The sequence below is a fragment of the Trichechus manatus genome, unplaced genomic scaffold, assembly GCF_000243295.1.
Source record: "Trichechus manatus latirostris isolate Lorelei unplaced genomic scaffold, TriManLat1.0 scaffold00001, whole genome shotgun sequence".
NCBI classification, from domain to species: Eukaryota; Metazoa; Chordata; class Mammalia; order Sirenia; family Trichechidae; genus Trichechus; species Trichechus manatus.
The window spans coordinates 28,756,436-28,779,529 of record NW_004443937.1 but is presented as its reverse complement, the minus strand read 5'-3'; the positions used below and the strand labels follow the sequence as shown (position 1 = coordinate 28,779,529).

Below are 23,094 nucleotides of genomic sequence, written 5' to 3'. Positions count from 1 at the left end.
CAGGGACAGTCAGGGTGGGGAGAATCTGAGCCCCAGCATGGGTGGGAGCCCTTGGTGAGGCAGCCCAGTGCTCAGCAGATAAATCCAGAGTCCAGCCTCCCTGTAGCCCACAGGCCTCTGGGGAAACTGTCTCGCTTAGGCCTTCCCATGAAGGGCTGTCCTCCATAGCTCCCCTACCTTCACCCAGCACATTCCTTGAAATGGCCCCTAGAGTAAGCTGGAGGTCTAAAAGAAGTCGCAGCCAACCTCAGGGCAAGAGTGGACCCTGCCCTAAGAAGGGCCGAGTCCCCTAGGTACACCTAAGGGCCTTCCTCAGGCACTCTGTTCCCTCGCATGGTCAGGGCTGTATGGGGCACCATGGACATCCCAGGAGACTCAGCAGTGAAGGCCTGGCCCTGTTCACTCTACCATGAGCCTCTTTTTGGGTGGAGCCCAGGGCACAGTGTAGAAAACCTGCACCTTGCAGCTGGAGAGCTCTCCCAGCTCTGCTACAACTTAACCATCTTGTTGGCCAAGGGGAGTGAAAGACCTAGGATGTGTTTATGAGAGGAAACGGTCCACTGAATGTGGTCTTCATAGTGTCAGAAGGAATCACCCAAATGTGGTCTTCATAGTGTCAGAAGGAATCACCCTCATGCAGTCTCTGAGAGCCAAGTCAAGGTGTTCTGCCACTGAAACCAACCCAGGTTGGAGAATGTGCCTGTATGGGTGGCATGGGCTAAGAGTGCCCTGGAGTAGTTATACTTACTACCCTAGGAAATGGCAGCATAGCCCCTGCTCTTGGCCCTGCCCTGAATTACATAGGAATAGGCCTGGCACCAGACCACTCACGCAGACCCCAAGTCCCTGGGGAGTAGCTGCAGGCTTGGTGGGTGCTGCTTGCCCTGCTCACTTGCCCTGGGTCCCTTTTCTTGCTTCTGTTCCTCCCCTTGCTCCTGGCCAGGGCACCAAACCACTGCCTTTGGGGCCAGGATGATGCCAGGTTGGCTGTCCCTGACAGCTACTGGTGTTCTGGTGAGTAGTCAGCCACTAAGTGCCCCGTTGGCTGACCCCTGTTGGATCCTCAGTTTCTCTGTAGTTCAGCGCCTATTTTGAGTGGGGGCAGCAGGGGTGCTCACAGTTAGATGAGGACAACAGGGCACTTAAGAGTGTGGGGTTACCTGTTTAGGGGTCAGGGGAGGGATGATGGACAAACAGGAAAGCTGCTCCTGGTGTAGGAACTTGGTAAAGAACCTAATATGACTGCTTTACAATGAAGCTAGAAGAATCTGCAAGGCCTGGGGTTCTGGGATTCCAGTTTAGTCTGGCAGTGGGGAACCACTGAAGGTTTCAGAGCTGTGGAGTGATGTGGTCATATTCTGGCTAGAGAGGTTCCCCCTGGACTGCCACTCTTTGGGTTGGAGAAAGAAGCTGGACCTAGTCCTCAGGAATAGTGTCTGAAGGGGAGTGAGAACCTAAGGAGGGCAGAGTGGCTAGCCCTCCCTCAAGGTGGCAGTAGGGTAGGTGCTGACCTGGCTGGCTATAGGCCAGGCCTGTTGAGTTTCCCTTGGGGGAGCGTCTGTCCTCAGCCCTGCAGGGCCCCATTAGCTGCCCTTCACCACACAGCTTGCCTGCCTCCCTCCTGCAGAGCAGTCAGATGAGGAGGTGGGAAGGGGTGCTCCTGTGGGCCTCTGCTGTGGTGGAAGAGAGCCGTTGCTGCCAAGGGGGTGGCTGTCTGAGGTCAGCCATCAGCATGGCCACACGGGGGCAGTCGAGGACCAACTGATGGCTGCTGCACCCCTACCCCATAAATGGGGTGGGATGGGCGATCTAGGAGGGCTGGGGAAGCTTTCTCCCAACCCCCAGATGTTTCTCCGAACACCCCCCAGGTGGGGTAGATCATGGGGAACCCAGGTCCCAGAGCCAGCCAGAGAATGTTTCAGTTTTGCCCAGCTTGACTATCTTTAGACATGTTGACTGTGGGACGCAGAAGCCACGCCCTGGTTTTCACTGGATGTTTATTCATTTCCGGGCCAATTCTGGTTCAGGAAGGGAGTGCCTTTTATGTTGCTTCAGGGCGGTATCCTCCCTGCACTGGGTGTGGCCACCTTGTACTCTTTTCTTTCTCTATCACCAGGTGCTCACTGAGCTCCAGCCTGGTGAGTGGGAGAAGGGAGGGCAAAGTCAAGTATCCAGAGTGAACTATGTTGAGTGGGTACAGCATGGGGACTGTGGGACCCAGGAGAGGGGCCTGGTGCACCCTGGATCAGAAAGGCTTCGCACAGGAGTTGCCATCCAAGCTGCAATAGGAGGAAGGGAAAAGGTGCTCCTGGAAGAAGGGACAAAGTCTAAAGGAGCCCTAGTGGCACAATGGTTAAGCTCTTCACCACTGACGGAAAAGTTGGCAGTTCAAATTGAACCCATGCAGCTGCTCCACCTAGTGATCAGCTCCTGTAAAGATTACAGCCTAGAAAACCCTACAGGACAGTTCTGCTCTGTCACATGGGGTCACTATGAGTTGAAATTGACTCGATGGAACCTAACACCAACGTAACAGGTTGTGTTACACCAAGGACGAAGGTACCTGGAGATGAACAGGTGCTGGGTGGGGGAGTGGAGAAGATACAGCTCCCTAAGCCAGACTGAATCATGTGGGACAAAGGGCTCCTCTGTTCCCCGTATCCGACCCCACCCCACCCCTGGGCCGCATGTTCACAGGTCCTTAGACCTCAACCCAGGGCTACCCTGTGAAGCTTCCTTTCCCTCTAGGGTCTGTGCTGGGGTGGCTGAGGGGCTGTCAGGCTGAGGATGCCTCCCAGAGTCCCCCTCCAGTGTTGGGGGACCAGTTACCACGAGGTAGCTGCTAAGGTCCAGGTGAGAGAAACGGTGAGAGCAGAGACCTACTCCAACACACGCACACACGCGCGCGCACACACACGAGGGAGAGCTCTGGGCAGCCACCTAGCCAGAACTACATCCTCATTTCACAAACTGAGAGACTGAGGCTCAGCAAGGCTTACAGAGCAGGTTAGAGGTGCCCTGAGACCCAGTGCCTGTGCTCCCCCCATATCGGAGGGTGCTGGAGCAGGGCTGGGAAGGAGGGGGGCCCTCTCGGAAGCTGGCATGGTGAGTTTTGTTATCACCTGTCTTGCAGCTTCCACACACTGTGGCTGGAGCCCAGGGACCAGAGCCAGCGTTGGGCCTCCACATAGGCGGCCTTTCCCCCAACTCCAATATCCAACCAGCAGTCGGTGCCCCATTCTATACCCCTCTACCGCTCAGGGTGGACGGGGAGCAACAACGCACCACCCTCTGACACCAACCTGGCGCCCACAGCCCATGGCAGGCCCAACACCATCGGGTTTTCCCACTTCTCCCCTCTGGTCTGACTCGGCGCTGGTCTCTGCTTCCCACGTGGGTGGGCTTCTCAGGCCCCGCGGTCACCACCGTCTGTGTGAATTTGAGAGTGTTGCTATAAACTGGCTCTAGGGGAAGAAAAGAGCGAGGTTGTCCCCCACCTGTTACTGGCGCTGGGGCCAGCCCTGCAGCCCCCTCCCACCTCAGCCTAGTCGGTCGTGGGGCGAGCTATGGTACGGCTCAGCCTGCTCATCTCTCTCCAGGCCACCCAACGCACACACACCCATAGGCCACTGAGAAAAAGGTGCCTAAGAAAAAGTGCAAGACTCAGGCTTCCGAGGGCGGGGAGAGTCGAGTGGGCGGAGGAGCTGGGCTAGCCCAGACCTTCAACACCGCCCGCCCCCAGCCCCGCCCCACACTCTGGAACGGCCCGCCCAGCCCCACGCCCGGTAGTAGACTTTGCACTGAGCGCCGGCTTCGCGCAGCCACTGGAGCGACAGATAAGGCGGCTGCTCCATTCACTTCTTTCTGTCCTCCCGCCCAACCAAGGTGCTCAGATCCGAGAGCAGGAGCGGGGGTTGGGCTTCATAGGAGCCCCGGGCTGTAAGGATAGGCCCTGGAGACTGGACGCTGGCCCCAGCCCAAGTCTCCAGTCCGCTCCCAGCCCGGCCCGCGCCTACAAGGATCCTTGTGGGGCCGCAGCCCAGGCTTGATGGCGCTCCTCCTGCCGGCGTCGCCACAGCTCTCCCGATTGCTGCTGCTGCTGCTGCTGCCAACGATGACGATACCCGCAGCAAAGCAGTGCCAGGGCACCCAGCAGTGCTCGCGAATCCCATACGCTGCCTCCCGCGACTTTGACGTGGAGTACTCTGTTCCCAGCTTCTCTGCTGGTGGCCGGGTACAGGCCGTGGCGACCTACGAGGACCAGGACGGGAGTGCCATTTTCGTGGCCACGCGCAACCGCCTGCACGTGCTGGGGCCGGGCCTGCAGCCAGTCCAGAGCCTGGCGACGGGCCCCGTCGGAGATCCTGGCTGCCAGACGTGCTCAGCCTGTGGCCTGGGTCCCCATGGCCCACCGGGCGACACAGATACGCAGGTGCTGGTGCTGGAGCCGGCGCTTCCGGCGCTGGTCAGCTGCGGTTCAAGCCTATGGGGCCGCTGCTTCCTGCATGAGTTGGAGCTCAATGAGGAGACCGTGCGCCTGGCGCCGTCAGCCTGCCTCTTCTCGGCCCACCATAACCTGCCGGAGAACTGCCCTGACTGTGTGGCCAGCCCGCTGGGCACCCGGGTGACCGTGGTCGAGCTGGGCCAGGCTTCCTACTTCTACGTGGCGTCGTCTCTGGACGCAACGGTGGCCGCCCGCTTCAGCCCGCGCTCGGTGTCCATCAGGCGCCTTAAGGGGGACGCCTCGGGATTTGAACCAGGCTTTGAGGCGCTATCAGTGCTACCCACTCACCTCGCCTCCTACCATATAGAATACGTGCACAGCTTCCGCTCGGGAGCATTTGTGTACTTTCTGACTGTGCAGCCGGCCAGCGTGGAGGCCGGGCCGGGCGCCCTGCACACGCGCCTGGCTCGACTTAGCGCCACTGAAGTAGAGCTGGGTGACTACCGCGAGCTGGTTCTCGACTGCCGTTTTGAGCCTAAACGCCGTCGCCGCGGGGCCCCCGAGGGCAGGCAACCCTACCCGGTGCTGCGCGCAGCCCACGCAGCTCCCGTGGGCGCCCAACTGGCCACGGAGCTGAGCATCACTGAGGGCCAGGTCGTGCTATTCGGGGTCTTTGCAGCGAGCAGGGACCGTGGTCCCAGCGAAGGCCCCAATTCTGTCGTCTGTGCCTTCCCCATTGACCTGCTGGATACCCTCATCGAGGAGGGCGTGGAACGCTGCTGCCAGCCCCCTGTCCACCCGGGCCTCCGGAGAGGCCTCGACTTCTTCCAGCTGCCGAGCTTGTGCCCCAACCCGGTGAGCAGAAAGAACAGTGGGATCCTCTCTCTGAGCAGTGTGTACATGGCTGAACCCAGGCTGCTTCCCTTCCACCACTGAGAGAGTCTGGGAGGGGGAGGGCAGGCAAGGAGAAGCCTTCTCTTCCATTCAGTTCCTCAGTGCTGGGGGTGGTGTTGGAGGATCAGCCAAAGGCCACCCCCAGGCACTTGTTCCAGCTAGGCTGGCCCCTCTCTTTGCCCCATCTTGCTCTTTCACCCTCCCACCCATCGTAGCCTCTGATTTGGTTAGGTGGTTTCCCTTGTTATGTGAGGATTGGATTGCATCATAACTGTTTCTCTGTCAGACACAGAAAACTCTGGGTAAAATAGTGGGCATCCCCTCCTACTCCCCTGCTCCTATGCCTAGCACACACACCTTCAGGGATATACACACCCAGAAAAGCAGCCCCTTACACACTACACACACCATCAGGGACACACATACCCACAGGAAAACAGCCCCCTACACATGCACCAATAACGCACAGGCAGATGCTCAAAAACCGCACACAGACTCACACAGCTGCTCGAAGTTTAGCTTTCCCTATGACAGAGCTTGTTTTGCTCCACTCTCCAAAGGGGGTAGGGCAAGAGTTGTCAGAGAATGCACACCCTCCCCTCACACTGCCCCCCACCAGGGCCCCCACCAGGTTCCAGGAAGTCTCTTGGGCCTTGGAAAGCTGGGGTCTTGTTGGGGAATCCACATGACCTGAGCTTCACAGAACCACCCACCCCTGATTGTTCTCCTTGGGGTGATTGGGAGAAGGCCTGGATACCAGAAGGCAATTTGGCTTTAGAAGGTTCCAGAAGGCTCACTCCAGGCTTGTGCAGGGGATGAGCAAAGGTGGGCAGGGGCTGATTAGAATTGGTCCACCAGGCAGGAGTCCCTAGATGTTCTTCTACTGTAACTGAGGCCCTGTCACAGACAGGAGGCTCCAGGTTGGGGAGGCCTCAGCTTGCAGCTCCTTCCAGCAGACTGTACGTAGGTTCTTTCCAGCTTTGGTGTCAGGTAGTTGGAACAGAAACAAACTTAAAGTACTACCCTGAGGACAAAGCCAAAACCAATCCCTTGAAGCCATTGGAACAGTTCCACTCAAGATTATAAAAGATTAAACCAAGGAAATGGGGTGAATGGAGTGTTGGACAAGTAGCCTTTCAGTGAGCTGAACCACAGCCACTGCTCTCAGGGTTTTTTGGCTGTCCTGTGGCTTTGGCCACGCTGTGACATTCTCAATCGACTCCAGCTCCTATTGATGCCCCATAGATGGACAGAGAACTTACACCGGTTGCGGGGGGGGGGGTTCTTCAGCCTCCCTCCCTCCCTCAGCTGAGTCCGTCTGGGTCGAGGAGACCCTGGTGGTGGGGAACCCCTGTCTGGGCCTCCTGCCTGCCCTGTACTTCTTCCCACTGGGAAGTCAGAACCTTTCCCTGACTTGGCTAGTTGTCAGTGGGTCAGTAGACACCCACACAACAGGGTAGTGCCAGGCTCCACAAGAACTAATCTTGGGCCCTGCCCAATAGGCTGGCCAGTCCCCTGGGAGGTCTGTGACTCCACCCTGTACGGTCTTTGTCTGGTGACTCGGGGCATGCAGCCACCAGGGCAGCAGGAACTAGGGGCCCTCAGACAAACCTGGGAACCCGGGGCCTGGGAGCAAGCAGACAAGGGTATGGCCTCTTTTCTGCCCCACCTGTCACTGAGTCATGCTGAAAACACCTAGCTGGTTTCCGGCTAGGGCCAGGCCCCTCACCTACCTCAGGTGAGAACAGAATCCTAGTCCCCGCCCACCCACCCAGGTGACAGGCCCAGTGTGTGGGCCTAGCTCTGTACCTGCCCTCTCCCCCAGGGTTTCTGATCAGCACTGAGGCCTCAGGATTGGGTTAAGCCTACTTGGTCTTATGGAGGCTTCAGAGGCTCCAGCTTTGAGGAGTGTCCTTGAGGTTGGTGAGGGAGGGTCCAAGCACCTGAGGCTGCTGAGCCCTGACTGCACCTCTTTGTTGTTAGTTGCCTTTGAGTCAATTCCAACTCATGGTGACCCCGTGTGTGCAGAGTAGAACTGCTTCATCGGGTTTTCAAGGCTGTGACCTTTCAGATTCGGATCACCAGGCTTCTCTTCCAAGGCATCTCTGGGTAGATTCGAACCACCAACCTTTCAGCTAGCGTGCTTAACCATTTGTGCCACCCAGGGACTGTTTGTACCTCTAACCAGCTCCAATAGCTGGCACTCACACTCTGACTTCCTGGTTTCCCGGAAGCTTCCACAGTCCTGCCTTAGGACATTGGGTGCAGCCTCCAACTATCTCCCTGCTAAGATCAGGGAGGGGTTTAGTGTCTCCTTGTATTTAGGCCCTTGGGCCTCCGTTTATCTCTTTTGTGCCCTGAAGAAGGTACAGGAAGTGGCCTGAGGTTCAGGATGACCTTGGAGTCTCAGGGAGAGGGACGCTGTTACCAGATGGTGCCGGCCAATTAGCCCAGAGTCCAGCCCCTTGTGCAGGTGGGGAAATCAAGGCCTGACAAAGGGACAGGTTTGCTGAAGTGCACACAGAGAGGCAGGGCAGAGCCAGCAGACAGCATGAGAGGACTCTGCTTAAGAGCTCAGACTTCGAACCTGGCTCCTCTCCTGAAGGGCTCTGCGGCCTTGGACAAATGACCAGACCTCTCTGAGCCTGTTTCCTCATCTGTAAAGTGGGAGTGGTGAGATCACCCACTGTACAGGGTAGTTGTGAGGACAGAATGGGGTTGGGTCTGTAAGACTCAGTAACATTGTCAGATTGGACATGGCAGGATAGGGTAAGGAGTAGAGAAAACCAACTTTCCAGCCCAGACCTCCTTCCCTACCCCTGCTACCTCTGAGAACCATGAGTACGGGGAGGTGGCTGACAGAGTTGGGACCCTCTCCAGTCAGGCTGAGTGAGGGGCGAGAGTCTTGGGCTGCTATGGTCACTGACAGAGACCCCAAGGGGTCAATGTGTGGGGCTGAGCCCTGACCTCATTCCTGTCCCCCCTCCCCAAGCCTGGCCTGGTGGTCCCCAGCTCCAACATCAGCTGCCGCCATTTCCCTCTGCTGGTTAGCAGCAGCTTCTTGCGTGTGGACCTATTCAACGGGCTGCTGGGAAAGGAGCAGATCACTGCACTACATGTGACGTGCATGGAGAATGTCACGGTGGCCCACATGGGCACGGCTGATGGACGCATCCTGCAGGTGAGCTTCTCATACCAACAGGTCCCTGGGTCCAGGTGCCCATCCCCATTCCCGTGCCCATTTTGCTCACAGCTGAACTGTCCCAGGTGGAGTTGGCCAGATCTCTCAACTACTTGCTGTATGTGTCCAACTTCTCGCTGGACAGCAATGGGCAGCCTGTGCAGCGGGATGTCAGTCGCCTTGGGGATCACCTGCTCTTTGCCTCTGGAGACCAGGTAAGGTGGACCAGGGTCAGGGGCTGAGGTCAGGGCTGTGGGAATATAGCCTCCCCATCCAAACCAGGTAAGCATTGACATACCCAGGTTCTACCACCCTGACTTAGAATGGAACCAGGGAGTCTATGAGGCCCAGTCCCCCCACTTCTGAGCCACCCATCTACACCCAAGGTCTTCCAGGTACCCATCCGGGGCCCTGGCTGCCGCCACTTCCTCACCTGTTGGCGTTGCCTACGGGCTCAGCGCTTCATGGGCTGTGGCTGGTGTGGGACCATGTGCGGACAACAGAAGGAATGTCCCGGCTCCTGGCAACAGGATCACTGCCCACCTGAGCTCACTGAGGTATGGCTTCCCTGGCACAGGTAAGGATGGAACAAGCTGAACTTAGGATCAGTTAGCAGGTCTTGACCATCATCTTCCTGAGGCCTAGGGTTTCTTCAGTATCTGTAAGGAGGGCATTATTGGCAGAGGGGATGGCACATGCAAATACTTGGAGGCAGGAAAGTGCTTGAGTGAGGAGTAACACGTGACCCAGAGTGGCTGGAGTGTCGGATGGGCAAGGGGTTTGGCAGGAGATTTTAGGGGAAGCAGGCAGGGCTGAGAGAGCCCAGGTCCACACAGGGACTCAGGCTATCTGTCCCTCCCCTCAGTTTCATCCTCACAGTGGGCCCCTAAGGGGCAGCACGAGGCTGACCCTGTGTGGCTCCAATTTCTACCGGAACCCTGCTGGCCTGGTGCCTACAGGCACCCATCAGGTCACTGTGGGCCAAAGTCCCTGCCAGCTGCTGCCCAAGGACACCTCAAACTTCAGGTACAACCTGGTTCCTGTGCTTCTGCCCTTGCCAGGGCACCTAGCAGCTCCTTCCCTATGAGACTCTGTCCTGTGCTTTCTTGGGGTAAAGGGGTATGGTGCAAGCTGCAGGCCAGTAGTGGCTCTGGCTGCTGTGTCTGGGGAGACATCTCTGTTCCTTTCTGAGCCTGCATGTACCCTACCCTTCTGTTGAGTCATGAACCGGGCAAGGTTGTTCCCTGCCCCATTAGATCCTGCCTACCCTGGAAGAGGGCTTGGGAGATGTCATCCTTGGGCTCAGAGGAGGCCTGTGACTTGCCGGCGAGTATGTAGCCAGACCTGTGTGACCCCCAGCTGACCTCAAGGGTTCCCCCATGCCCCAGACCAGTTCCCCGGAAGGACTTTGTAGAGGAGCTTGAGTGTGAGCTGGAGCCCTTGGGTATGCAGGCAGCTGGGCCTGCCAACATCAGCCTCACTGTGACCAACACGATGACAAGCAAGCACTTCCGGGTAGACGGCACCTCTGTGTTGCAAGGCTTCTCTTTCTTGGTGAGACCACCTTGCCCCTTCTGTGCCCTTGGCTGACTGGGCAGTACAGGCAGGGAATGGCATGAAGAAGAGGGCCTGTTCCAGCTAAGTCACCTCTATGTCCCCTTAGGAGCCAGAGCTGACAGCCGTGCAGCCCCTGTTTGGCCCGCGGGCAGGGGGCACCCTCCTCACCCTTAAAGGTCAAGGTCTGTGCGTAGGTACCAGCCTAGCTGTGCTAGTCAATGGGACCGAGTGCCTGCTAGAACAGTAAGTGCTAGCATGCAAGGAGATGGGAGGCTATGGGACCCTGCCCAGGGGAGTCCTCACCAGGGGGAACCTGGATCCCTATCAAAGCAAAGGGAAGAGGGCTCAGACACTGTCAATGTGGGGGGTGGGTCCATGAAGAAGGGTTGCCCCCTCCATCCTAGAGGCAGCTTGCTCATGTGCTGGCATGGGTTGGCAAGAGAGCCCATTGCAGAGTCCATGTGTTCCAGCCAAGGCTGTGGGGAACTGGTTCCCTCTCTGCTCTCTTGGGGTTCTCAGTGGGACCACCCTATCTTCAGACAAACCAGTGGGGTATGAGCAGGTGGGGGAAACGACCAACAGAGGAACTGGGAGGGAAGGGCAAGCCGCTATAGGAAATGGGCCTGGCCACCACACAGTGGTGCCCCTGAGCCCAATCCCCATTCTGCAGGGTCAGCGAGGGGCAGCTTCTATGTGCCACACCCCCCGGGGCTGCCACGGCCAGAGTTCCCCTTCGCCTGCAGGTGGGGGGTGCTGAGGTACCTGGCCCCTGGACCTTCAACTACCAAGAAAACCCCATTGTGCTGGGCATCAGCCCCAACTGTGGCTACACGTAAGGGCCACCTCTCTGCCCACCTGGCTTCTGAGGGGTTAGGGAGCCAACCTCTGAGAGCTCGCCGAGCCCAATACCCTTCCTTCCCCCACAGTGGTTCCCATGTCACCATCCGAGGCCAGCACCTGACTTCAGCATGGCGCCTAGTGCTATCATTCCACGATGGGCTTGGGGCAGTGGAGAACAGGGTAAGTGGGCACCGACCAGGAGGGAGGAAGTCTGGACCAGTCCCCTGAGCTCCAGCTCCACCCCATGCTGGGTGAGGAGACTGGGGTGGTCATAGGTGGGATGCCTGGCTAACCACCATCCTGTGGCCCCCAGCAGTGTGAGAGGCAGCTTCCGGAGCAGCAGAAGTGCTACCTCCCTGAATACGTGGTCCGAGGCCCCCAGGAGTGGGTAACAGGGAACCTGAGTGTCCGGGGGGATGGAGCTGCTGGCTTCACACTGCCTGGCTTTCGCTTCCTGCCCCCTCCCCATCTGCCCAACGCTGACCTGGCCCCGCTGAAGCCTGAGGAACATGCCATTAAGTTCCAGGTAGCTGTGAGAGATGGTTGGGGGTAGGCATTGGGGGGGTTAGGGCTGAAAGCCTCCCCAAAGGAGGCAGGGGCCACTGGCCAGTGCTCATGATCATCTCTGCAGTATATTGGGCTGGCCGCTGTGGCTGACTGCGTGAGTGTGAACGTGACCGTGGGTGGTGAGAGCTGCCAGCACAAGTTCCGGGGGGACATGGTCATCTGCTCCCTGCCTCCCTCCCTGGAACTTGGCAAGAATGACGTCCGGCTGCAGGTAGGCAGCCCAGCTGGCCTTCCACAGGAGACTTGGGTCAATCAAGAGCCTGGAGGCCGGGCCTGAGCTGCCACCTGCCCCCAGGTCTGCGTGGATAGCGTGTGTCACATCCTGGGCAAGGTGATGCGGCTGGGCCCAAAGAGGCTCCCACAGGGCATACTCCTTAGTGTCCTGCTGGTCCTGCTCCTGCTTGTGGCTGTACTGGTCATCGCTCTGGTCTTCAACTGCTGGTGGCGGCGGAGGAAGCAGCTAGGTGAGCCTCCCACCCCCACCCCTACTCAGCCCCTACAACCAAACAACGGCATCTTCAAGTCCGTACGCCCTCACTCTGCCTGGGCTTTGGGAGTCTGCCCACACCTCATAGGTGGGAGTAGGCTCCGAGAAGCTTCAAGAGGCTGACCACCAGGAGCCATCCTTCCACAGGCCTTTCTTCCAACTTGGCTAACCTGGCATCCCTGGATCAGACCTCTGGAGACATCCCCCTGCCTTTGCTCCGCTCAGGCTCTGACTACAGAAATGGCCTAGGTGAGGCTGTGGAGGTTCTGGAAGCTGTGGCCATCCCCTCTGCCCTCCAAGCCCCTCACTCCATCTCTCCCACAGCATTCCCGGCCACTGAGGGTCTGGGCCCCACCACCCAGACCCATGGACTCTCCTCAGATGACATGGATGAGTCCTGTGTTCCACTGCTCCAGACAGAGTCCATCCAACTCCAGGACCTAGATCCCAAGCTCCTGGCTGAAGTCAAGGATGTGCTGATTCCCCATGAGCGAGTGGTCACCCACAGTGACCAAGTCATTGGCAAAGGTGTGGGGGTCAGGCTGAGCTGGACTGGGGCAGAGATGAGGTCCTAAGATGATATGGGCTCAAGGGACAGTTGGGCTGGCCTCTGCTCTGGTCTTCCCACCAACCTGTGTGATCCTGGTCATAATGCTTAACCTCTCTGAGTCTTCATTTGCTCAGCTTTGAAATAGGGGTTAGAACTGTTCCGTCTTCATTGGGTTCTGGTATGGATTAAACAGGCATGGGAGGGCTGCAGGCTCTGCCATCATACGGCTGCTTCTTGTTTTTAATGTTGGATTGGCAAGAGGTCTGGTTGCCAGTGAAAGGGTATGGTGCATGTCCTGGGGGCTGGGGTCCTTCTCACCACCTCCCCCTCACCAGGCCACTTCGGAGTTGTCTACCATGGGGAATACACAGACCAGGCCCAGAATCGAATCCACTGTGCCATCAAGTCGCTGAGTCGTAAGTGGGCCAGGGGCTGGGAGGCTAGGGGGAGAAGCGCCAGGCTGGGAGGGTCCTCATCCGTGCTGTGCCACCACCTTGCTGAGTGACCCTGAGCAAGAGATCTTTCTTCTCCACTGCCCCATCTGACCCTTGTAAGGGGACTCCCTGCCCTGGGCCTGACTCAAGCTGTTCTGCAGGCATCACAGAGGTGCAGGAGGTGGAGGCCTTTCTGCGCGAGGGGCTGCTCATGAGTGGCCTGCACCATCCGAACGTGCTGGCTCTCATCGGTATCACACTGCCACCTAACGGACTGCCCCGTGTGCTGCTGCCCTATATGCACCATGGAGACCTGCGCCAGTTCATCCGTTCACCCCAGCGGGTCAGTGCTCTGGGGCCTGGGTTTGGGGTCTCAGGCAACAGCTGGGGATGGAGCTGCTCTGCCCTTGCCCACAAACCCACCTGTGTCCCCAGAACCCCACAGTGAAGGACCTCATCAGCTTCGGCCTGCAGGTAGCCCATGGCATGGAGTATCTGGCAGAGCAGAAATTTGTGCACAGGGACCTGGCTGCTCGGAATTGCATGTGAGGGGCCGGAGCACCTGGGGTGAAGCGAGGGGGCAGGGCACCAGGGTATGCATCCGCCATACGGGCATCTTAGGGAAGAGCCCAAACTCCAGCCCTTGCTGTACAGCCCTGGGCATGCCCTCTCCCTCCATCTCTGGGCCTCAGTTTTCCTGTCTGCCCAGTGCAGTCTTGGATTGGGCACTCTGGCTCCGAAACCCGTGAGGGCCTGGACCAGGTGGGTTCAGGGCCTGATGTGGGCGAGTCCTGAATATGATCCCCCCTCCAAGGCTGGACGAGTCATTCACAGTCAAGGTGGCTGACTTTGGTCTGACCCGTGGCATCCTGGACAAGGAGTACTACAGTGTTCGACGGTACCGCCACGCTCGCCTACCTGTCAAATGGATGGCACTGGAGAGCCTGCAGACCTACAGGTTCACCACCAAGTCGGACGTGGTGAGGCCCCTCCTGCCCCAGAGTTCACATGGCCTCAGTGCCCTGGAAGACCACTCGCCTTGCCCATTCATTCAGCTCCCCATGGTGATCTGAGCTCAGGGGGCCGGGCAACCCCCACAGCCCCTTTGCCTCTTCTTGGGCAGGCATAAAATGGAATCTGACTCCCACCAGGGCAAGAGGAGGCTGGGAACTCATTGGCTTCTCACAGATTATCTAGCCCCTGCCCAGTCCCAACTCAATTTTTTCCTCTGAAAAATAATCCGAGGCAAGGTGGTGGGAGGAGACAGAGGGAAAACACTTGTAAGGTATTGACAGATGGGTTCTGAATGGGGAGTGGGGTCCCCCATACCTACCTCTGGGAGGTAGAGGACATAGGGACCCACCTGCCCCAAAATTTGGGATAGGAGTTGAGTCCCTTGTCTCCCCTTTCCCTGCAGTGGTCGTTTGGTGTGCTTCTGTGGGAGTTGCTGACACGGGGCGCCCCACCATACCCTCACATCGACCCCTTTGACCTTACCGACTTCCTGGCCCAGGGCCGGCGCCTGCACCAGCCTGAGTATTGCCCTGATTCCCTGTGAGTATGAGGAGGGAGGAGCTGGCCAGGAGACAGAGTTCCCAGTCAGGCCCTTTGCCCAACCCTCTCTTTGGCCCAGGCAGGGACACTCCCTGGGCCTCAGGTTCCTCATCTGAGAACTGTTGGTTCCCATCTCCATGCAAGGCAGGGTGCTGGGAGGCTGTTATGGTTGCCATGGCAACAGCATTCCCAACTCAGAGTCTGGGTTGAAGCCAGTGATTTGATTTCCCAGCACTCCTACCCTCACCCCCACCAAGGAGGGCTGTTTCCTATCTTTTCTACCCAGCTTCAAGGTAAGTTTCCATCAGCTCCCACACCAGCCCCTACGGTGTCTCCAGATCAAGCGTTTTTCACTGGATGTAGTTTCAGAGTCCCTATTCCTGGAGGGACGGCTGCTGCTATGTTGTTACTGGTTCCCAAGGGGTGGGTTTGGTGCTGAGGTTCAGCTTCATAAGCAGCATGCCAGCCTCAGCTGTGCCCAGGTCTGTACTGTTAGAACAGGGAGAACCAGGTCACAGATAAAAGTAGTTGATGACTCCTGTGTTGGGCTGGGCTCTAGAAAGGGTGAGTACCCCTTCCTCACAGCCCTGCCTGCCTTGGGTTTGATCTCTGCTATTCACTTCATTAATGCATCTGGTTTGAAGTAAGAGACATTAACTTCACTGTGTACCTGTGTCCAGCTCAGGCTCCCTGAAACAGACTCTGAGACAGAGATTTGTGTGCAGGGAGTTTATTGATAAGTTATGGGTGGTGCAAGTGGTTCGGAATCGGCTGCTAACTGAAAGGTTGTGGTTCGAACCCACTCAGCGGCTCCGCAGAAGAAAAGGCCTGGCAATCTGCTTTCATAAAGATTACAGCCAAGAAAACCCTATGGGGCAGTTCTATTCTGTAACACATGGGGTCACCATAGCCAGGGCCAACTCAATGGCAGCTAACAACAACAGGGGCAAAGGAAGCAGGACTGAGCAGAGGGAGAAGCTGGGATGCCACGAGGATGCAACAGAAGCTGCAACCCATCCCACTGGGATTTCTTGAGCTGGAATGGCCCTTCAGAGTGTTCCAAAATTAAGGCCACCGGGCAGGTCTTTTTTTTTTTTTTTTTAATTGTTGTGCTTTAAGTGAAAGTTTACAATTCAAGTTAGTCTGTCATACAAAAATTTATACATACAATGTTATGTGATGCTAGTTGCTCTCCCTATACTGTGACAGCACACTCCTCCTTTCTACCCTGGGTTTCCCATGACCATTCGACCATCTCCTGACCCTCTCTGCCTTCTCATCTTGCCTCCGGACAGGACCTGCCCATTTAGTCTCATGTATCTACTTGAGCTAAGCAGCACACTCTTCAAGAGTATTATTTTATGTCCCATAGTCCAGTCTGATCTTTGTCTGAAGAGTTGGCCTTGAGAATGGTTTTAGTTTTGGGCTAACGGAGAGTCTGGGGGCCATGTCTTCCGGGGTGCCAATCAAACCATTAAGTCTGGTCTTTTTACTAGAATTTGAGTTCTGCACCCCACTTTTCTCCTGCTCCGTCAGAGACTCTGTGTTGTGTTCCCTGTCAGGATGGTCGTTGGTGGTAGCTGGGTATCTTCTAGTTCTTCTGGTCTCAGACTGATGAAGTCTCTGGTTTATGTGGTGCTTTCTGTCTCTTGGGCTAATATTTTCCTTGTGTCTGTGGTGTTCTTCTTTCTCCTTTACTCCAGGTGGGTTGGGACCAATTCATGCATCTTAGATGGCCACTTGCTAGCTTTTAAGACCCCAGACACCACTCACCAAAGTGGGAGGCAGAACATTTTCTGAATAAACTTTGTTATGCCACTTAACCTAGATGCCCCCTGAAACCATGGTCCCCAGACCCTGGGGCAGGTCCTTATATCAAGCATCAACCACTGACCACGGCTGCCTCCAGGGAGGAGGTGTGAGCTTCGGGAGGCAGTTCCCTTCTACCTAGGGCAGTTCCCAGAGAGGGCCTCAGCCAAGAGCTGTCAGAAGGCAACACTCCCAGTGACTGGGAGAAGGAAAAGGGAAATCTGGGTGGCATAGCACAACATCCATTTCACCAGGGCAAGTCCCTTCCCCTCTCTGGGTCTGTTTCTTCATCTGCAAAGTGAGTAGAGTAACAGTACCACCCTCAGAAAGTCTGAGAATTACATGAGACAATATGTATAGGGCTCTTCGAACGTCATTTAAGGCAGGGATGACATCCTCAGGATAATGGGGTATGCATTAGGACCCACTGCACAAACCCAGAGAGCCTCTGCTTGGAAACCATGGCACCACTGGTGCTGCCCCACAGAACTGTCACCAGATCCAGGCTTCCTTGGTGGAAGATGTGTAATGATAAACATGATAGCTTGTGAGCTGAGCCTGTGCTAAGCATTTCACAGTCATCCTCTCACATTATGCCCCAATAGCTCTGTGATCAGAGGAAGACCAGGAGGCACAGAGAGGTTAAGGAACTTGCTCAAGATCACACAGCCCAGGCCACAGGACTCAGGAGCCCAAGCTCTTAACCCCCTACACATCCCCCCACCCCAGGCAATTCGACCTCCACCAGGGTTGAAAGGCAAGACTAGAACAGCAATCACAGTGATGAGCACAGCTCGCTGATGGGGTGATGCTGGGCACCAGGCCCTGTCACCTGTCCTCAATGCCATTTTTTGAGGCAGAGGTTTAACAGTGGGTAGACAGCCAGGAGGAAGCCTTAAGTAAGGAATTCCCCTGTCCCTGATGCCCCCTGCCCCCCTGCAGGTACGCAGTGATGCAGCGCTGCTGGGCTACGGATCCAGGGGCCCGACCTACCTTCGGGGTGCTGGTGCGGGAAGTGGAGCGTGTGGCGTCCACGCTGCGCGGGAACCACTACGTGCAGTTGTCTGCAGCCTATGTGAACGTGGGCCCCACTGCCTTGGACTGGGCAAACGCGTCCGTGGAACAGCCACTGGTCCCTCCAGCGCCTCCAGTGCATAGGAGCGGGGGGCGGCCCCGCCCCCTCTCAGAGCCGCTGTGACCCACATGACCACAGCTCCAGGCCCCTGGGGGACAGACCTGCCCAGTGGCTTCGACCTAACCCCAAGCTGCCCCTGGTCCTGTCAAGCCAGAGGGAGGCCCCAGCTGGCCTCGCCGTGTCCCTGCCCCTTAACCTCTAGGGGCGATGGGGCCTGAGCAGGGCACATTCGGCCCCTCACCTCACAGAGGAAGCAAGTGAGGGTGAGCCTTCGTGCAATAAGTATTTAAGAAGCGCCTGTTGTGTACCTGGCCCTCTGGATGCAGGGGACTCAACCAACTCAGCAGTGACCGTACAGACACTGGCTTTTGAACCAGTAAATGAACAAATGAATATTTAAGTACAAATTGTAGTAAATGCTATAAAAGAAAAAGACAGAAGGCTGCTTTGAGGGAATGGAAGACTGCCTTGGATATTAGATAGCGAGGTGAGAGAAGCCTCCCCAGGGGCTGACATTTGTGCTGAGGCCTGAAGGGTGGGAAAAACCACCAGGGCAGAGTTGGGGGAGGAGAGTTTGGGGGCAGAGTGAGCAGCTCATGTAAAGACCCTAAGGCTGAAAAGAGGTTGGGTGAGCAAGAAGGCTCCAGAGAGCAGGAAGGGGGGCAGGGCCCAGAATCCAGCATACAGGGTCCCAGGAGCTTTTGGATGGGACCAAAGCAGGTGGTACTCCAGCATGCTGCAGCATGACCCTCCTGTTCCCCTAGTCCCTCTGCAGGGCTCCCTGCTCTACCTGCCGCACCCCTGATACACACACACACACTGATTGTCAGGGCATGGAGACCTGCCCCTCCATCTCCCAACTCTGCCAGCATTGCCCCTGCAGCCTTGAGAAAGACAAGCCATCAGTAAGGCCTCAGCTCCACACTTTCAAGGCGCCAACTGCAAGGTGCCGACTGCCCAGGCTATTTATACTCGCCAAGGCCACCGCACAGTAGCTGCCGGAGTGTGAGGGGGCAGCCTCCACTGGAAGAGAAGAGCAGCTTCCCCTTCCCACTGACCCCCTGCCACCCTCACTTCTGGAAGGGGGGCAGCTGAGCTCTGCTGGTGCAGATGCCTGGGGTGCCAGGGTGCCAGGGTGCCTGTGCCCAGGGCGTGGATCATGGTGGTTCCTCTCCTTGCTCAGGAGCCCTATGGCCCCCATCCCACCAGCTAGGCGACCCAGCTCACCTGAGGGGGGAAGGCTCTTTCCCTCAGCTGTATGCCACTGTCACACATGGACCCGTGGGGTTGGGGCAAGAGTCCACTGGCAAGCTGAGTGGAGGTCTCCTTGGGACCAGAGCTGCCTTCATCCATACTGGCTGCCCACTTCGTCATCTCAGGCTGGAGAGAGGGCCAACCCCGGGGACCTTAAGAACCCTGGGGACAGGTGGGTGAGGCTTAAAAGAGGACTTCTCTGCTTAAGGGCAGGGGACCAAAGATCAGGAGCCTCTAAGCTGGAGGGGGGCAGAGACAGTCTGTCCACCTGGTCACCACTGTACCCCAGATGCCCACTGCAGGCTCGGCCATTGCCCCCTTGTCCCTGTGTGGGGTGGGGGGAACAGTTGTGTCATCCCTGACTGAGGCTGGGAAAGAGATGAGTGGAGAGTCCTGGAACACGTTCCCCGCCCCCCGCTCCAGCTGTGGCCCCCATTACCACTTGAAAAGGACTGCATCTATCTCCTTCAACTTACAGTTCACACCCCTTAACCCCATCTTAGGAATCTAAGGGTCAGTCAGAGCTCCAAGCTTGGAGAGAGGAGGTGGGGGGGGGCACCCAGGGGCTTCTCTGAAATTGGACTATGGCTCTTCCCACCAAAGCTCTGTGGCTCATGGACCACTAGCTCATCTGTTCACAAGAAAGGGGCCCAGAGAGGAAGGGATCTCTGGATGGGAAGGGAGCTTAGAGAGGGGCCCCAGAGAAGGGAGAAGAGCTCAGAGGGAGAGAGCTCAGCAGGGTGTTGGTTGTCCTGTGCAGCCAGAATGTGGGGCTTTGCGCCTGTTTCTGGGTCGAGGGCCTCCAGGGCCAGGACTCTCCAGGGAGAGGTCCCAGTTAAGCAAGCTCCTGGGGTCCTGGATTGTGGTACAGCTGCCCTCCCCCGCACTGACTGCTGTGGCCCCCAAAGTCTGAGCTCCAGCCTCAGAGCCACCTGACAATCCTAAGCCTACCTGGAATGTCAGGAGCTGGAACTACCTCAGAGTTTCAAATTCTTGACTGGACTGCTAGGGAGGACAGGAAGGGAGAGGTAGTTTCAGGGCCCTGAGGGGTGTGTCTGAGGGGACGAAAAGATTCCTGGGTGGCTTCCAGGGCTGGTCAAGGCTGGGCCACCCCTTCCAGAGGGAGGCCTGGGTAGTCCCTCAGGCATGGTGGGCAGCTAGTGCAAGAGGAAGTTTGCTGGTGGCCCTGGTAGATCTGGGCCTGCCATCAGGGTGGGGATGGAGCGAGCAGAGATTTCTTCCAGGGGTTTGGGAGTCTGGCCTTACCACCATGAGCTGTGGGGAGCAGGTGCCAGCACCTCTGCCTTGTCTCCTCCGTCATAGCCCAGAGACAAGCAGGTGCCAGTAAAGGCTGAGGTGGAAGCCAGGCTACCAACTGGGGCCTAGGAGGTACCAAATGACTCATACCCTCCTGACTGCCCTTTGGTATCACTGTTGTCTAGCACCTGGAGGGCATGCATGGGGCAGACTAACTTGGTTTGGTGAGGGGCCACGAGTCTGGCCTGAGATTCCTCTTACACCTCAGCCCCAGCCTTTGGGGCAATTTTCCCAGGGAGCCAAAGGCTTTCTGGGTAGGAAGGCACACCTGAGTGCTCCAGGTATAGCCCATCCCAAACCCTGGCTCCTTCATGGGACAGGGGCCTCACCAGCCACTCCTTCAGCATGGCCCATTTCATGACCTAACTCCCTTCACCTGCAGGAGACAGCAGGACCCGGTGCCTGCTGGGTAGGGGAGGGAGAGAGTGCTGCTGGAAATATCTGAGGCTCAGAGAGGCCTGGGCTGCATCTCTTGCACTTACCACCTCTGCCTGGGGAGAAGCAGCTCCAGGAGTCAGCAGCTGAGCATTAAGCCTCCATCGGCCAGTCTGTGACATGAAAAACACCTTTTATCAACACTAGGCTGGAGAACTCCCCTCCATAAGGAACCCAGGAGCTGAGATCTCTTCAACCAGAACCCCTGCTCTGCCCATGTGGGAGTCCAACCATCCCAGAGGTGTGGCTCATTGGCCTGGGGGAGTGGGGATGACTCCATGAAGCACCCCCGATATTCTACAGTGGGGCCAGCTGAACCTCAGTCTCTCCCTGCACTCTCTTTTGGGGTTTGTTCCCAGCTGTCAAGGTTTTTAACCCAGTGAGCACAGGTGCCAGGAGAGCCTGGGCAGTGGCCACATTCACTTCTGGCTGCAGTGGCCCCGAGTGGGCTGGGTTCTCGTCTAATGATGATGATCTGGAACCCAGCCCTAACGCTTGGTACTCCCCTGGTAGGAGTCCCTGGCCCAAAGATAGGCAGCAGTTGCCCAGTGGGTGGCAGAGTCTGCCTGACCCAGCTCAGTTTATAGGTGTGGCACCTGGATCCCAGCCACCTCACATCACCACCCTTGGGCAACATCAGAAACAACAGTTTCCCCTGAATGCCTATTCCCATTAGTCCATCCCAGACAGGAACTCAAATTCCCTGCCTCTCTATAGGGAGGAGTGGCTCTGCTTTGAGCCTCACCAAGAGCTCTTCATCTTGCTCTGTTCTTTCAGTGACCTGGGCATCCTCTGCCCCTGGTTCCAGGATGTTCATGCCAGACCTATTGCCAGGGACTGTAGAGCGGCCCTGGGGAGAGAGGCAACAAGAACATTCAGAAAAGCTTGGGCAGAGGGAGAGCAGAGTATGACCATGCCAGAGTGGCAGCTGCATCCCTCCTCGCTCTCCTCTTGGCAAAGAGGACCCTAGCACTGGATTTCTCCCCCATCACAATCGCCTGTCCCCCTACTACCTCTGCTCCACTCGTCTGGCAGCCCTGGCTCTGGAACGGAAATAGAAGTTCTAATGGCCCTGATGACCAGCTCTTCGCTGGGCTGGTGGCAGGAGGGCCCTGGTGTTTGGCCCTTACCAGTATCACTGTGGCTCCATGAGAGCTCAGAGGCCAGGCTCATGGCAGTTGCTATTTTGAGTTCAGGTGGTGGAAGCTGAGGGAAAGTGCTGAACCCCTGGTGGGCACAGCATGTGTAGTGGCAGAGGAGCTGGTGCACACCAGAGGCTCCCAATGCCAGGGGCATCCTCACCTCCTCTGTCAGGTTGGTTCAGCTACCTGCACACTTGTGGCCTCTTGGACTGGGTACTTGGGATCTGGGGGAAGCATCAGGGAAGGCAGTGGCTCAGAGCAGCTGCTGGCCAAGATCACGGAACTCAGCTTCTAAGCCAGTATTCCTCCCTCATGCTGCAAGTCCTTCCTGGGGTGTTTTGACGTGGACTGTGGGGATTTGGAGGCCCCAAAGGAGAGAGCTCCACACCTGAACTCCATGGCAGTGACAGCTTCAGCCAGGCATCAGTCCTGCTAACATGTGGGGAGTCCCCTCTTCAAGGGGGAAAAGAGTCCTTTGGGCAGCTTCAGTCACCCTGCCGGCATGGGCTTAAGTCAGCCCCCCACCAACTGGGCCTGGATCCTACAGGGACCCTGAAGGAGGGCAGCCCTCTGCACATCCCCTCTGCAGGCATGGTTGGAAATCTCTGCTTGGCAGTCAGGAGGTCACACATGCTTCCAGCAGCACTTCCTTTGCCCCCACCGATGCTGGCTTCTGGAGGGCCTGCTCCCAGGGAGGGTGAGGAGCACGCCCAGCCCCTAAGCCAGCTGTGGAGCAGTCAGGGCGGCTGTGCTGCTGCCCTCCCTCCATGCTGGTGCGGCTGGCCATCTTTCACGCAGGGTTACGTAAGCTTGAGTCAATTGGGGCTCAGAGCAGTTCTTTGTGGGCTATTTTTAAGCTGTAACACATCACAGCAGAGGGGTCACTGCACTACCGGCTTGCAGGGAAGGTTGTTTAAACATCTGTTATTTAATTACCCTGCGCCTTAGAGATTGGAAGCCATGTCCTCTCGTCCTGCCCGCAGGGGTGGATCCTGCCTTTCCTGTCCAGACTAGGTTATCTCCCCCCACTTCCTCTACAGGTTCCCCTACGGCTGGGGTTCCCTGCACCCTGATTGTCTTCCTCTGGGGTCAACTAGGAAGGCCAGGGAGCTGAAGGTGCCAAATCTTTCAAAGCATGGTGATGCCTCCGTGGAATGGGTGCACCCTTGCCAGGAGAAGCTCCAGGGAAGCAGGATGTCTAGGGTTCATAGGTCACTTGGATAGCTTCAGGAAGAAGGCCTAGAGAGGATGACAGGACAGAGCACTGGACATGGAGCTCAGAGACTGAGAATGCATGCCTTCCTGCTTGGGGGCCTCAATTATCCCATCAGCACCAAGAGAGGGTTTTCAGAAGCCTACCCTTGCCTGGGCTTGCTCCTACCTGGAATGCCCTCCCTCCACAGATCTAAATGCTCCCCATCTGCAGCCTCTGGAGCAGAAGGGCTGGAGTATGAGCCCCTGGACAGTAACAGGGCAGGGATGCACCTCTAGGGA

At 57.3% G+C, this 23,094-nt stretch overlaps 1 protein-coding gene across 1 annotated transcript; it reads left to right on the top strand.

Annotated features, from left to right (window-relative positions):
- Positions 1 to 4,048: 4,048 nt before the first annotated feature.
- Positions 4,049 to 17,515, top strand: MST1R (macrophage stimulating 1 receptor). The gene is made up of 20 exons (XM_004368729.1): positions 4,049 to 5,299; positions 8,331 to 8,519; positions 8,606 to 8,734; positions 8,906 to 9,076; positions 9,385 to 9,545; positions 9,908 to 10,073; positions 10,183 to 10,319; positions 10,747 to 10,908; positions 11,003 to 11,096; positions 11,233 to 11,442; positions 11,548 to 11,694; positions 11,779 to 11,947; positions 12,118 to 12,219; positions 12,295 to 12,498; positions 12,856 to 12,936; positions 13,116 to 13,297; positions 13,390 to 13,499; positions 13,769 to 13,934; positions 14,372 to 14,508; positions 17,260 to 17,515. The coding sequence occupies exons 1-20, from the start codon at positions 4,049 to 4,051 to the stop codon at positions 17,513 to 17,515; spliced, it is 4,224 nt and encodes a 1,407-aa protein (XP_004368786.1).
- Positions 17,516 to 23,094: the final 5,579 nt, after the last annotated feature.